Source organism: Diorhabda sublineata, chromosome 3, assembly GCF_026230105.1.
Source record: "Diorhabda sublineata isolate icDioSubl1.1 chromosome 3, icDioSubl1.1, whole genome shotgun sequence".
Taxonomy (NCBI): Eukaryota; Metazoa; Arthropoda; class Insecta; order Coleoptera; family Chrysomelidae; genus Diorhabda; species Diorhabda sublineata.
Genome location: NC_079476.1, coordinates 17,800,198 through 17,814,556, shown reverse-complemented (window position 1 = coordinate 17,814,556; position 14,359 = coordinate 17,800,198). Strand labels below are relative to the sequence as shown.

Genomic DNA, 14,359 nt, shown 5'->3' with positions numbered 1-14,359 from the left:
CTAGGCAGATTTAGTATCGCCTCTAAGGCTCTGGTTAAAAAAGTTGTCGTTACCTCTAACACCCGTAAGCACCTTCTAACACCCGTAAGCACCTTAATTGCTCACAGTAAGTATAAGGAAGTGATTGATGTAAAAGATTCAAAAAGTAAATGATTTAGGCTGAAAGTGTCCTAAATTGAAAGGACAAATAACCAACTGTGTTGGACTGAAATAGGAAAAGTTTGGGGATGAATAAAACCAACAATATTATAAACAAATTCTCGTTTATTAATAGAACAGTAATATACTTTCTTTATTTACTAATATAGCTTAACAAGTTAAATTGAAATGGGAACTAAATACTTAGAAATTATCACAAAACATAGGACATTTTTATTTGAACGAAGCAAAATGTTTATTTATACAATAATATATTTTTAATGTTATATAACAATTGTTCCCACTTCTAAATTCTGTAAAATCAAAAACAACAGCGTTTTCAATATATTGAATATTATTGGGTGTACCAACCACTTATATAATCACAATAAAAAGCATTGTAACTAATGATAGTATATCACCTGTTTTAAAAAATATTTTGGACGGGTAAAATAATAGACTTTTTCTATAACCACCCTTATACTTGGTAAATTGATATGAATTGTTTTTCAATCTCAAATTTGCTAAAAAGTTAGAGGGAACCCTGTTTTTGAAAAAACTCAGAAGAGCTCAATAAGTATAAGAAAGAATTCATACAACTTAAAAATATACAATGACAATGATAATGAATATGAAAATAGACCAACACAAAACTAAGTCGATGAAAGCAAACCGAAAGAAGACACATAAAATTAGAAGAATCAAATATAGACCTGGTCAAAAGCTTTAAAAGGGATTAACTAAAACATATAAAAACAGAAATATATAAAAAATAACCACACTCATATTGACATACAGATCAGGGACATTGACACTTACACAGAAAAAAAAGCAAAATATACAGTACATAAATGAGATTGCTAAGAAAAATAACGAATAAATCGAGATACGACGAAATAAGGAATAACACTATAAGATGAAATTTGAATTTAAAACCGAAGAAAAACAATTAAGATGGTTTGACCATGTTATGAAAATGAAAATACGAAAGATATATGAAGCACAAACTAACAGAAAAAGAAAGGAAGACCTAGAAGGAGCTGGACAGAAAAAATTTAAAAAAATCAAAGAATAAGATGGCAGGAAATAAAACAAAAGACAGGTAAGGAAAGAAAGAAAACTGCTATGGAAAAAGGAGGCCACGTTATGACTCATCTTCAGCATGCTTTTCACCTGAAAGGGTAGAAAGGTTTCCGAATTAAGTATGACAGCTGGGAATTGTATATGAAAATGAGAACACTGAAACCCTGTTGGAGAAATGAGACCATCGTGGAAGGTATTAGGGATATGGTTGCAAAAAACAGAACACCAATTCTAATATGAAGTTTGGGAAAAAATGCATTTATATATACAAGGAACAACGGATACTCAAAGTTGGAAAATAATAAAAACCATATGAAGAACAATAAGAAAATATAGTATAATATAGTGTAATGAAAATAGCAGAAAAAAAGTTGGAGATACGTTTTCTGAATAACGAAAATATTCTGAGCCTGGAGATGTATATCAAATACAGAAGTGACACGTTCAGACACTGGACTAAATTGTTCCAAATATTACCAGTAAATAACAACACGCGGATTGGAAATTAAATTACCTAAACACTAAGAAGTAGCTGTTGAGGGGATAATGAAAATAGGAGAAAAAAATTAGAAAAGACGATAAACGATGGGTGCTTCAAAAATAGAGAAGTTGAACACTTTTTTGTTAAAACTATTCATGGAATAATCATTAAGGGAGGAAAGTAAAGGGTTTACAACTTTTCAAAAACAATAGTTACATCCTGAGCTTTGCGGAGTAGTAGTGATATCGCAAGATTCTATGACCCGAAAGCTTCTATAATGATTAGAAGTGGGACCTGGAATTCAATCTGGATAAAACCATGTACACACACTAAAAGATATTCTTCTGAATAGTAGATAGGAATCAAAGAGTTCTAGAAAAATCCGGAAGTGAAACTATTAAACAAAGAATATCGTAGGATGAAGCAGTTGAAGATTGAAATGATGAGAAGAAAGGCAATAAGAGAATACTTGGAAATAGAGACAATTAAAAACAGAATTTACAGAAGGATAATCATTGCGGAAGGAGAAGTAGAGAGATATTACACCTTGAGCTTTACAAACCAGATATACATAGTGGGGATACCGTAAAATGATGAAGATATTGACCCAAAAAATTTTATAACGATATTAAAAATGAGACTTAGAAGTTAATCTCGATAAAACCATGTTTACATAAAAATAAATTTCATTAAATAGTGGACAGTGGTGAAAAAGTACTACAAACATCTGGAAATGAATCTACCAAACAAATTATATCATTGGATGAAACAGTCGAAGACAGAAGTGGTGACGAGAAAGGCGATAGAAACATGGGGACAATTGAAAACAGAATCTACAATACTACTGTAAAGAATATAGAGAAAGTAGAAATGGGTATGGAATAAAGAGTTGAAAAAATTGATTTCTGGTAAGAATCACTGGGAAGATTCAGAATGAAGACGATCACAAATGAGAGGATCAGAAACACCTTCTTCTGCACTATATTCCCCTAAAAGTATTCGTTATTCTTGTCCTTCACATTTCTCTTTGATGTCAGTCTTCTACTCCCATATTGGAGTTGATCGTTCTCTAGATTTCATCCACCGAAGTTTTCAGTTCAGAAATGTCATGGAAACCAAATATATAATAATCGAAGATTAACAACTAGTCCAGTCTGAAAACGTGGAGAGAAAAGCGGATATGAAACTAAGTTACTCATAGAGTGGAAACCAGGTAGACAGAAAGGCGAAAAGACTTAGGATAATCTAAATAAAGGTAGTGAATGAAAAAATCGAAGGAAACTAAGGTGAATGTGTAGAGTAGAATTATAGAGAAGCATGTAAAATTAATTCAAAATTAATTCAAATAAAAAGCTTTCATTTTATAGTAAAACTCCATTGAATATGAAGAAAATAAATTTAACACAACAGAAAATATTGATAACTGTATGTTTCAAAGGTTAGGTACGAGTCCAACTGTCATTAACAACCCTATTAGAGATATACATTGCGCTATCTATTGTTGCAATGGTAAGGCTTACTTCAATAATATACAGTTTACTACCACAGATCAGAGTAGGTAAAGCAGGTTGTTATAATTTGGAATAACTGGTGTTTTTTAACAGTATGAAATAAGCTGAAAAGTAGTTCGTATGTCGGGTAAAACCGTTGTTGTAAGGTGATTTCAAGTTTTTTAATACGAAAAAAGAACACAAAAAATTCAATTCAGTTTCAAACTTAAATGAATACACAATAAACTCTTAGATAAAAAATTATATATGTGACAGTTTTTGAGCTGGCTTCCGAGCTCAAGATTTGAGTTGTTACTGTTGGTACACCCTATATAAAAATATATTTTTAAACTTATAGAGATCTGAATGAGACAGACACAATTTTTATAATAAGACAAAAAAATGTAGGATAATGTCTTTGCTGTACGCTATTTTGTGTCAGCTCATTCATGCGTAGGAAAATCAAATTTATTTCTGTCACTAACCGAATTCTTCTTTTTTATCTACCTACGGCCTGGTATCTATAGGATACTAACATATATTCACATATTTATTTGATTTTCAATCGGTTATAGGTACATTTGGCAATATATATTATAAATGCGGAAATAGGAAGACATTAAACAATTAGAAAGCGTTAGGCCTTCTCGGCATTTATCATTTGCAAATATGGAAAGAATGGTGAAGCCAATTGTTCCAATAAAAACGTACAATTGTGTCCTGGATAAACAGATATTCATTTAGACAACATATATTATCAAGAAATTGATGAAGCTGAAAGTTTTAAATGAAATATAAAATCAAGAATATTCTCTTGTGGAATGAACTGATTTTCAATGTGTCACAATATCTTTCTAAGAACTAATTTTTGATAATTTTATCTAAAGCTGATAGTAAACATTATTTAGATGAGTTTGCAATTATATAATATAACGAAAGTTTAGCATCGCTTCCACGTTTTGTGTTGTAACTTAATTATATTACATCCAATTCCAACAAAATTTGAAAATGTTTGAATCACAAAAATAAGATTTGGCGTAATCGTCTGATTTTCAAGCAATTAAATCTTATAAAACTGAAAATAAACATGATTACCAACGTTGAGAATATAATTTCACTCAATAAAATCAAACGTTAAATATTTAGACCTGATTTCAATGCATTATCACTATCGATGCAAATATATGACAGATATTCTTCAAAATCAGGCCTAATTCATTTCAATTCAATCTTCAAATTAAACGTTGGATATTCATACTTTGTTGAGTTGCATTATCACAACCGGCTCCGAAGATATGATGGATCGTTGTCCAGAAACACCAAAATAAGATCTACTGACTTAATTACCTAATTTTGAAAACTATAAATCATGCAACACTGAAAAACAATGTCACATTGTTACCAACATTTAGAATGATACTATGGATTTTATTTAACGAGTAACAACTGACAAGGATTACTCGATAAATGTTAAAATATTTGGAATTTATAGGCTATGTTCGAGTCACTGGGGGTCCTTATTGTTTTAGTTACTTTTTATGTTGGATAGTTTGCATCTCTTCATTCAATTTTTCGAATGGCCCAATAAATAAATTATTTTACACATTCAATTTTCATATTTTATATATTTGTCTATAAATAAATTATTTTCTTAGTATGTTAACGTTTCACAGGATACTGATTCCTTTAATGCCAGTTTTGGTTTTCGAAAATATCGAAACCTATTTTATTTTGTTCGTGTTTTCATTTTTTCATATTTATTTATCAAAAAATATAGTAACTGAGTAGATTTTTATTGTAGTAATTCTTATTTCGTGAAAGCTGTTCATAAATTTGATAAAAAAACACAAATAGTAAAAACTCGACTCTATATTAGAAGAAAATTATATACTTCTGTAGTTTTCTTTAAATATATTGTGAAATTTCAAACGTTAAAGCTTTTTATTTGCTTCAGCTTTTTCTTTTAATTTCCATATTCCATGAATAATTTGACAACGCTGCAAATGCTCCCAATAATGACGGTAAGTTTCCCCAGATTTACAAGTAATGATTCCAATTACCCTTACAATACCCAGTTTTAATTTAATGTTCGCAATTGTCACTACTGATATCACAAGGCTGTCAACGTTTCGAAGGTAATTTCACCAGATATACGAGTAATAATCCCAATAACACTTTCAATATTTAATTCTGTCAAAATTCAGAATGTTATAATGATTCTAATTACACTTTCTTTCACTTAGTTTTCGTTCAACAACTGCAATTGTCACTACTGATATCACACGACTGTCAACGTTTAAGATATGATTTCCCCAGATACACAATTAATGATTCCATATTGATTGGTTAGATTTACAATAACTACTGCCACATAGCTGCCAACGTTCTGAATGTTATTTCCCCAGATTTAAGACTGATGATTCCTGTTACACATATATAGTTTTTGTTTGAAAGCATTACTAATGCCACATGTTTGCCAATATTTAGAATGTAATTTCCAAGTACACTTTCGATTTTTAAATTTTTGTTCAGTGGCAAGTGTATGTTTTGTTGCCTAAATAAATATCAGTTTTCCAAAAAATACGATTTAATAATTGTAAAACCAGATTTCTTTGTTTATACCTCTTTTATTGTTGAAATATATAATATAAACTATAAATTGTATCAACAGTATGGATAAAAATCTGAAATTAACAACTTCATGTGATAGTCTTACTGATATGCATTTTACTTTGTCGATATAAATAATTATGTAGCAAGAAAAAACTGGTTTTTTCCTGTAAAATAATCTATAATAATTGAAATAACAAAAAAAGTTTAGAGAAGCTGTACCGTTGAAAAAATAGCTTTTTAAACATACCTTATTGTCTTCCAAATACTTATAACATGTTTTTTTTTCATCAGATAAAAAGAACAAATTTAGTACATATTTACATTCACTACTTCTTTTTCTACAATTACAGCGGATTATATACATGCGAAATAACAATTAAATTACCAGTTAACTCAGTTTCTCGAACTATAACGTTATAGTAAAGGAAAATTACTCTTATGATATGGAGAATCATTGAAATGGGTATCTTGTTGTTGATCAATTGCATATTTTTAACCAAATTTCCACATTTGTTCCTTTTATGCGTATTTTTACACAATAAAATGATAACCTTAATATAGTTATACAAATTATATAAGGTCCGTGGTCTTTAATAGTGATTGCTGAAGATTATAGATAAATTAAGTGTTATCATTTCGCCCTGTATACAATAACTTCACAAATCGAAAATAGTGGGACATAAAAATCAGAAATTATAAGGAATTTCAATGGCATATTTCAAACACCATTAGCAAAAAAGGAATTTGAATATAAAATTGAAGAAATATTTGTAAAATGTACTAGAGGAAAAAAATTTGTTGGAAAATTGGGGCAAAAGAAGGACAGAGAACAAGATCTGCCTCTCCAAATTATATTTTCCATAAAACCGTTTAAAAACTATTTTGGAATCCTACAACAGTTAAAATTACATTGTCTGGTCCTTCGAGCCGTAAGTAGCTGGTTTTTTCCAGCTCGGAGAACCAACGTTATTGTGTAGAGTAGTGAAATGTTTATTCGAAACATTTTTTTTTTGATTCAAAATTAAAAAATATAAAAAATAACTTAGTTTATTAAGAATAATGGAAAAACTATCAATCAATATGAAAGTTGAAAAAAGATTATGCAAAAGGAAAAAGTCCATGACAGAAAACGTGGAAACAATTATAATTGAAGACCAGATTACCAGAGTGGGACAGAAAAAGAACAAAAGACAGTTATTAAATTGATGTTGAGAAACATGAGCCTGAAATCATTGAATACACTATTCATTACCTACTACCTCTATACTTTCAATTACATTGTCTGGTCTTCCGAGTCGTAGTTCGCTGGTTTTGTCCCGGCTCGAAGGACCAATGTAATAGTGTGTTAGTGTAGGGTAGTAAGTAATTTATTGAGATGATTTAAATAACAATTTTTGTTTGTGCCAGATTGTGCAAGATGAGGAAATACTGGAAATTAAGAAGAGTAAGATCTCGCTTTCCAAATAATTTCTAAACTCTAACAAAGTTCACATAAATACAAATTATTGAAAATCAACAATTACATTATTTGGTTCTTCGAGCCGGAAATAGCTGATTCATAACACGGCTCGAAGGAGCAATTTAATAGTTTGTTAATAAAGGATACTGAACAGTTTATTCTGAATTATGGAAAAAATTTTTTCAATTTAAGATTATAAAATTAGGTAAAATGAAAAGTTTGTTAAAAATAACGAAAAAACTATTAACAAATATGAAACTTAAAAAGTTGTCCAAGAAGAGAAAATACTCGATGGATGAAAACTGAGAAACAATTCTTATACTGGAATATCAAAGTACAACAAAAAAGAGTGAAGTTTTCTTGATGAAAATGATTTCTTGTCATCAAATTTTACATAAAACTGTTTCAAAACTAATCGAAATTACTCGAATCATTGAATACATTATTTAATACACATACATTAACACTTCCAATTACATTATCTGGGCCTTTGAGCTGTAGGTCGCTGGTTCTTTTCCGGTTCGAAGAACCACTGTAATAGTGTTAGTGGAGGGTAGTGAACAGTTTATTCAGAATGATGGAAACAATAATTTTTTTTAATTCAATATTATAAAATGGAGAAAATTGATATAGTTTATTAAGAACAACGAAAAAAGTTATTAACAAATATGAAAGAAAAAGATTGTGTGAAAATAGGAAATATGCAATACTACTACTTAGAGCTAGAGTTAGAAAGAAGAGCATGTTCAAGTAGGCGGGGAAAGAGAATGATTTTTCATAAAAAAATTTCAAAATTATTGGAAATTTCTAGCACTAGATCAACATTCATAATTACATTATCTGGTTCTTCGAGCCAAATTGGTTTATAACCAAGACCGATGTAATAGTGTTAGAGTAGTAAAGAGTGTTTTTATTATGACTGAAAAAACAAAACTTTGGTCAATACTTCCAAGTCAAATCATGTAAATGAGAAACCACACTGGTAACTGGTATTTTTTCCAAATTCAAGATTATAAACGAAAAATTTTCAGTATAAAATGGTATTAGAAGAAAATTTTTTATAGGCTACCAAAAATTGCATAAATAACTATGATATACACAGGTTCTATACAGATGATTGTACATTTGGAATATTAATTAGATCAATTTGATAATTCATAAACCTTAACAAATTCTGCTTTTTATTAGGGATTAATATTCTTATCAACTGATAGGAATTATCCCTTTTCAATATATCATCATAGTCATGTACATACGAAGTTTGAGTTATTCTCTAAATGTGAACCCTTCATTTGATTCAATAACACGTTCCAAGCAGTTTTTCCACTTCCTGATATAGTCCTAGAACTTAGTTCACGAATTTTTCTTCAGAATATTAATAACAATCCATTATCAAGCCGGTGTCCTTTGAATGTCGTTTTTAATCTATGGAAAACCCAAACGCCTCATGGATCTACGTCGGGACTATATGGAGTTTAGCGCAACTCTGTGACTTGGTGCTTTGTTGACCATTGCACAACAAGGTTGAAAGAATACGCTGACATTTTGTCGAGCTAAGACAACTAATCACCGCTTGCCCAAAACTGACTCCTTCTCTCTAAATCTTGTCATCTTTTAATACTTTGAATTTCTTATATTTCTATAATGAAAACTAGATATTTCATATTATTTCACATTATATATTAGTGTTTATGTACAAAACTTTTTTCAGTGTTGTATAAATTCCGAATAATTTTTTTTTCGTTAATATCTTTCAGACAACACTGTATGTTGAATCGATGTCTCGTTTCAATACCATTCCATATCTTAAGATATGTGCTGTAGAGTTTTAAAATAGCTCTGAAAAGCAAGTTTTGCTGCAAATTCGTAAGAATTCATTAGTTAAGTCCAAGATATTCAACCCCCTCAGCTTGAAGAGGACAGTATAAATGTCCAATGACAGGATTTGGTACCAGTAACTTTAATGGGCAAGTTTTTGAAAATGTGAAATATGAAAATCTATTAATCTATTAATCTTGATGATTTATTATTCTAACCTGTGCATTATTCATGATTAAAGACATATTTGGTAGCGATAATAAAAATTTTCGAGGTTACCATACCCAAACAATTTTTTTAGATGCTACTTTTTAAGACAGTAATAAATCATTTAGGGTAGTTTAAAAGTCATCGCAATCTGTCCTTACAGGCAGAATAGAATATCACAATTTGCATTAAGTTTAAGAAGTTCAGGAATAGACCAACGGGCAAATAAACAGATATCAAATGAACATACTTTATTTTGTTTATAACTTTTTTTGAATATTTTGATCTAAGAATATATATTCCTTCAGAAAATTCTAGATTATTTTGCAATTTTCACAACCATAACCTCAATTTTTTATACACGTTTACATTGTGAAAAGTTACGAGGTTAAGAAAATTCTGTTTAGTGTAACTTAAAAAGCGACCTCTAGTTTTTGGTTATTATAACATTTCTTAATTCAAATTTCCCGCCCAAATCTCATAACGAAATCACAATGTCATGTCAGTATGAATTAATGTGAAGTATTGTAATTTCTGTAACCACTTACAAAAAAGGTAACATATTTGAGAGTACACAATATATTTCTATTAAATTTCAGAAATTTAATCATAACTTAGGTATTTAATCCCTTCGTCTACATTTGGCAAGTAAAAAACGATTTATTTTCAGTTTAATTGAGGTCAGTGGCACGTTTGATTTTTGATTTATAGTCATTTTTCTAAAGAAACTATATTGATGGTAGTATAAAAATGAGTGACTCACTTTATGAGTCCATCTTTTTTGTGAAATCTGGTAAAAAACAAGTGTATGTCAAAAAACATACATATTCGAATGAGACAACTGATCCAAAGAAAAGCGCGAGACAGTAGAAGACGATCTACATTACAAATAGTACTAATGCGTTTGTTAACGTTTGACATCTGACCAACCGCAAGATGTTGGTCAGATGTTGATAGTTCAAAGATACAAAATATGATCAGCAAGAGTTTTTTGTGCTACTTTCAGAGCACTAACAAAAGCTGGATTAACCAGATAAATATTCAACTGAAAGCAGTGTTGATAATTTTCTTGATCATCGACATCTTTTTATAATTTATAATGGAAAAAAACCTCAGATGTCATTGACAAATCGTATTAAGAGAAGCGTATGTTAAAAAACATACATATTCGAATAGTAGAATTGTTCCAAAGATCCCAAGAGACGCATTAAGAAGTAGAAGACGATCCATGTTACCAGTAGTACCAACGTGTTCATTGACGTTTGACATTTGACATCCGTAAGATGTCATACAATGGAAAGGTTTAAATATTCAAAATATGATCGGCAAGTTTGTTGTGTCGCTTTTAGGTAATTAACAGAAGCTGGATGATTCAGATACTCACCTGTAAGGATATGAAGATATTTGAGTTCGACCATGAAGCACTATATAAGTATTAGTAATGGTAGAAATCTCCAATTAACGTCGGGAATGAAAGCAGTGTTAATCTTTTTCTTTTTTCTCGATGAATGAATTTTGGAAACCTATCTTTTTATAATTTATAACGATAATAAGTAAAAATTAATTTTTCATCAATAAATCTCTAAATAACTGAAAAAAAATTTATAGTTGTAGCGTTATAGAATATGTGAAAAAAATTTTGAATATTTTATTGATATTGCTTATTGAACTGCAATTCTTCCTGATTTCAGCAAACTGAAATAAAATAAACAGCTATTGAAAAATATATATAAATTTATTATTCGCGGCCATCATTTTGAATTTAAAACTGTTTTAGAAAGATTTTGTCAATATTTGCATATAAAATCAAATTTATTCAATTATATTCCTCATAACTGCCGCATAAATCAACCTATTTTTTTTTGAGCAAACATTTAAAAAAAAATAACATTGAAGAATCAAATATCGAGGGCACTAAATTGTCCTTGCAAACTTCATTTATTGAAAAATTCAGGATAATGATTGGAATTTGATATATTTTTCATTAGAGATGATATTCCGAAAACATGTGGTGTTTATAAATTCCCACAGATTTTAATAATAGACTTTGGGGTTGAAATATATCGTTACCCCATTATATTCCAATTCTGTATCCGTAGTTTGGTTTTTAGACTTGTGTTTACTTTTAAAACTTTATTATGATTACTGAATGTTTGTGAATAGATTTTGTGGACGTTTAAACAATTTTTTATAGACAAAATAAAGTCGATTCATTTAATAGGAAACGAAGCAGAGTTAAATAAATTTCTGCCTATTGGTCTAATGAAAGTAGGCGACAAGTCAATAATATTACAATTAAAAATGAGAAATTTTTTTTTGCATGAAATATGTACAAAAATAGAACAAACAACGAAATTACTTATAGTCCATTCATCAGAGGATTTTAGCTTTCAGGCTCGAAGTAGTAATTGCTTCAAGGTTCAAAAATTATATTATGTCGATATGTATTTTAGCCTGGGGATGAGTGCCACTTTCTCTCGGAAATGCAATATAAGCCCAGAAGATATTTTTTAGCTATTCCCTATCAAACCTGCTGGTATTTTGACCAGAATTCCCTCGTTAAATAAAAAGCTCAATTCACAGTTTAAAATTTGAGACATTTCAAAGTGAAATGATAGGAAAATTTCCCATTTTTTGTAGAAAATATTCAGGAGCATTCTTATACAGCTTTGAAAAATGTTCAAAAAGAACTATGATAAACGTCTTTTGCAAAAAATTGACTGATTTATAATGAAAATAAAGTTAGTCTGTTTCAAAGGAAAAACCAATTTGAGCCAACAGATTTTCCATGAAAATGAATATTTCTCATCAACAAATAAGTGTATGTTCCCAAGATGTATTCAAAAAAAATTTGAAATCACAATTTCAAAAATACATATGATTTTCTTAATTTTTTTTAATCCTTGAAAACTCTTTTTTATCAATATTCGAAAAACTAGCTTCTGAAATAACGTTTAAAATAAAGATCGTAATTGCTGACAAGTTTCTATGTTTAATGCGTCTCATCAGAGCGGCGTGATAACATCTAGATATTATAAACCGGAGTTGATATGTCCAATTTATTAAAAATCATATCCGAAATTTTTTCGAATTTAAATAAGTCGAAACTGTGAGAAAATGTCGAAAATAGTAAGTGGTTACGACACCAACACTTACAATTACACTGTTTGAAGAGCGTAGTAAATTGTAGTTTACCTTCAGTCTATGAAGATAATAATTTGGTTATCGAATCGTGCGAAACGTATCTTCTGTTGAGATATTTTGAGATATCAAAAATGATTTTTTCTTTAAAATTAGTCTTAAGGCTGGATTTTATAAGGGTTGAATTGTTGAAAAATTTATAATTTGCATACTAAAATATAAAATGTACTATTTCAATTTGGTAAATGTTTGGGGACTACCATTTTTTTGGTCGTAAAAAATCGAAAAATTGATATTTTCTAGATTTTTTTTTCATTTTGTTAATATTTTTGGTGCATTAAAGTTAAAAGTGAGTTTGGAACTTTGCAAACAGAGAAATTTGGATAATAAAAAAATCCAGGAGACATAATTTTCCTATTTTTTCCTAACCTTTTACTCAAAAATTTGTCATATTGTTCTTCGGAAAGTACAAAACATGACCTAACCTGAAAAATATCAGTTTTTCAATTTGTTATGACCAAAAATAGGATTGACCCCACTTCCAAATTAGGTTGGGTTCGGTTTTTTTCAAATTGTATGTTTTGGTATAAACTTTTCGAATAAAACATACAATATTAATAAAAAAATTTTAAGTACTGTTTTCAGAGACAAAACGGAAAATTAATGGCTTTTTGGATTTTTTATTGGTTAAAAAAGTGTTGAAATATTGGTTTTTAAACTTAAGCTTTATTCTTATCTTGAATGCGCCGGAAAAATGTAAAAAAAAATATTAAAAATATCAATTTTTCGAATAGGTTCGACCACACTTCCAAATAAAGTTAGGTTGGGTTTTTTCCAAGCTGTTTGTTTTTGTATGAACTTTTCGAATAAAAATACAATATAAAAAAAAAAACAATTTTTAAGTACAGTTTTCAGGGGCAAGTCGGGTAATTTATGGTTTTTGGATTTTTTCATTGGTCAAAAAGTGTTAAAATTTTGGTTTTTAAGCTTAAGTTTCATTTTTATCTTAAATTAAATGCGCTGGAATAATGAGAAAAGTTATTAAAAATATCAATTAATCGAATGGGTTTGACCCACTTCCAAATAAAGTTAGGTTAGTTTTTTCACCGAATTGTTTGTTTCTATACGATTTTTCGAAAAATAAACGATATTGATGAAAGAAAACAACTTTCAAGTACAATTTCCCCAATTTTTCACATTTCTACCTTTCTTTTATCCATTTATTTATCTTATAAAATGTTTATTTCTTCATTTGAATTGGAATGGAATGGGTGAGTTTTCACAACTAACGAGCGGGAAGCACAAATCGTGCATAACAACTTTGGATGAATCGCCTATTTTCACCGTTGTTGACTGGACTATATTTTTAAAAATATGTGAAGTTTCTTTTCCAATAATTTTCGACGAATACTTCAGTTAAAGTTAAACAAAATAAATTCCCTTAGACATTATTAATTAATTTCACAATTAATTATCCTCGTATTATGTTTATATTGATTTGTCACTTACCCTTTTTTCTATAAACTATTAAATACTACAATCCTAGTACGAAAATCTGTACAATTCATTCATTTTTACCAATATTAACACGCTTATGAAAATTAAATCTATAGTATAAGCACTTCACAACTGATACCATTTTTTATCCTTATATTTGAGCATGAGTTCGTGTGCCGATGACGAGAAATTCTCAGCTTCGTTTCTCATTTTTTCCGCTCGATCTTCTAATTGATTGAGTTTATCTCCTCTTTCCATCATCAATTTGTGAGCTCTACTGACGTCGCTTATGGCAGTAGTCGCTCGCTGACTCAATTCGGGCATGTTACCAGGAATGTGTTTCGCTACAGCTTTACTGGGTTTACCACTCGATTCACCAACTGAAAATTTATTTAATAATATTAATAAGTTGAAAAAATACTCACGTGGACT

At 29.4% G+C, this 14,359-nt stretch overlaps 1 protein-coding gene across 2 annotated transcripts in view; it reads right to left on the bottom strand.

The window, feature by feature from the left end:
* Nucleotides 1-244: 244 nt before the first annotated feature.
* Nucleotides 245-14,359, bottom strand: part of LOC130441048 (syntaxin-binding protein 5) — a 263,671-nt gene continuing 249,556 nt past the window's right edge. For both annotated transcript variants that reach the window (XM_056774529.1, XM_056774530.1), the window contains one exon: nucleotides 245-14,307. In XM_056774529.1, the coding sequence (XP_056630507.1) occupies nucleotides 14,054-14,307 (254 nt within the window). In that variant the 3' untranslated portion in view covers nucleotides 245-14,053. The remainder of the gene's footprint in view (nucleotides 14,308-14,359) is intronic.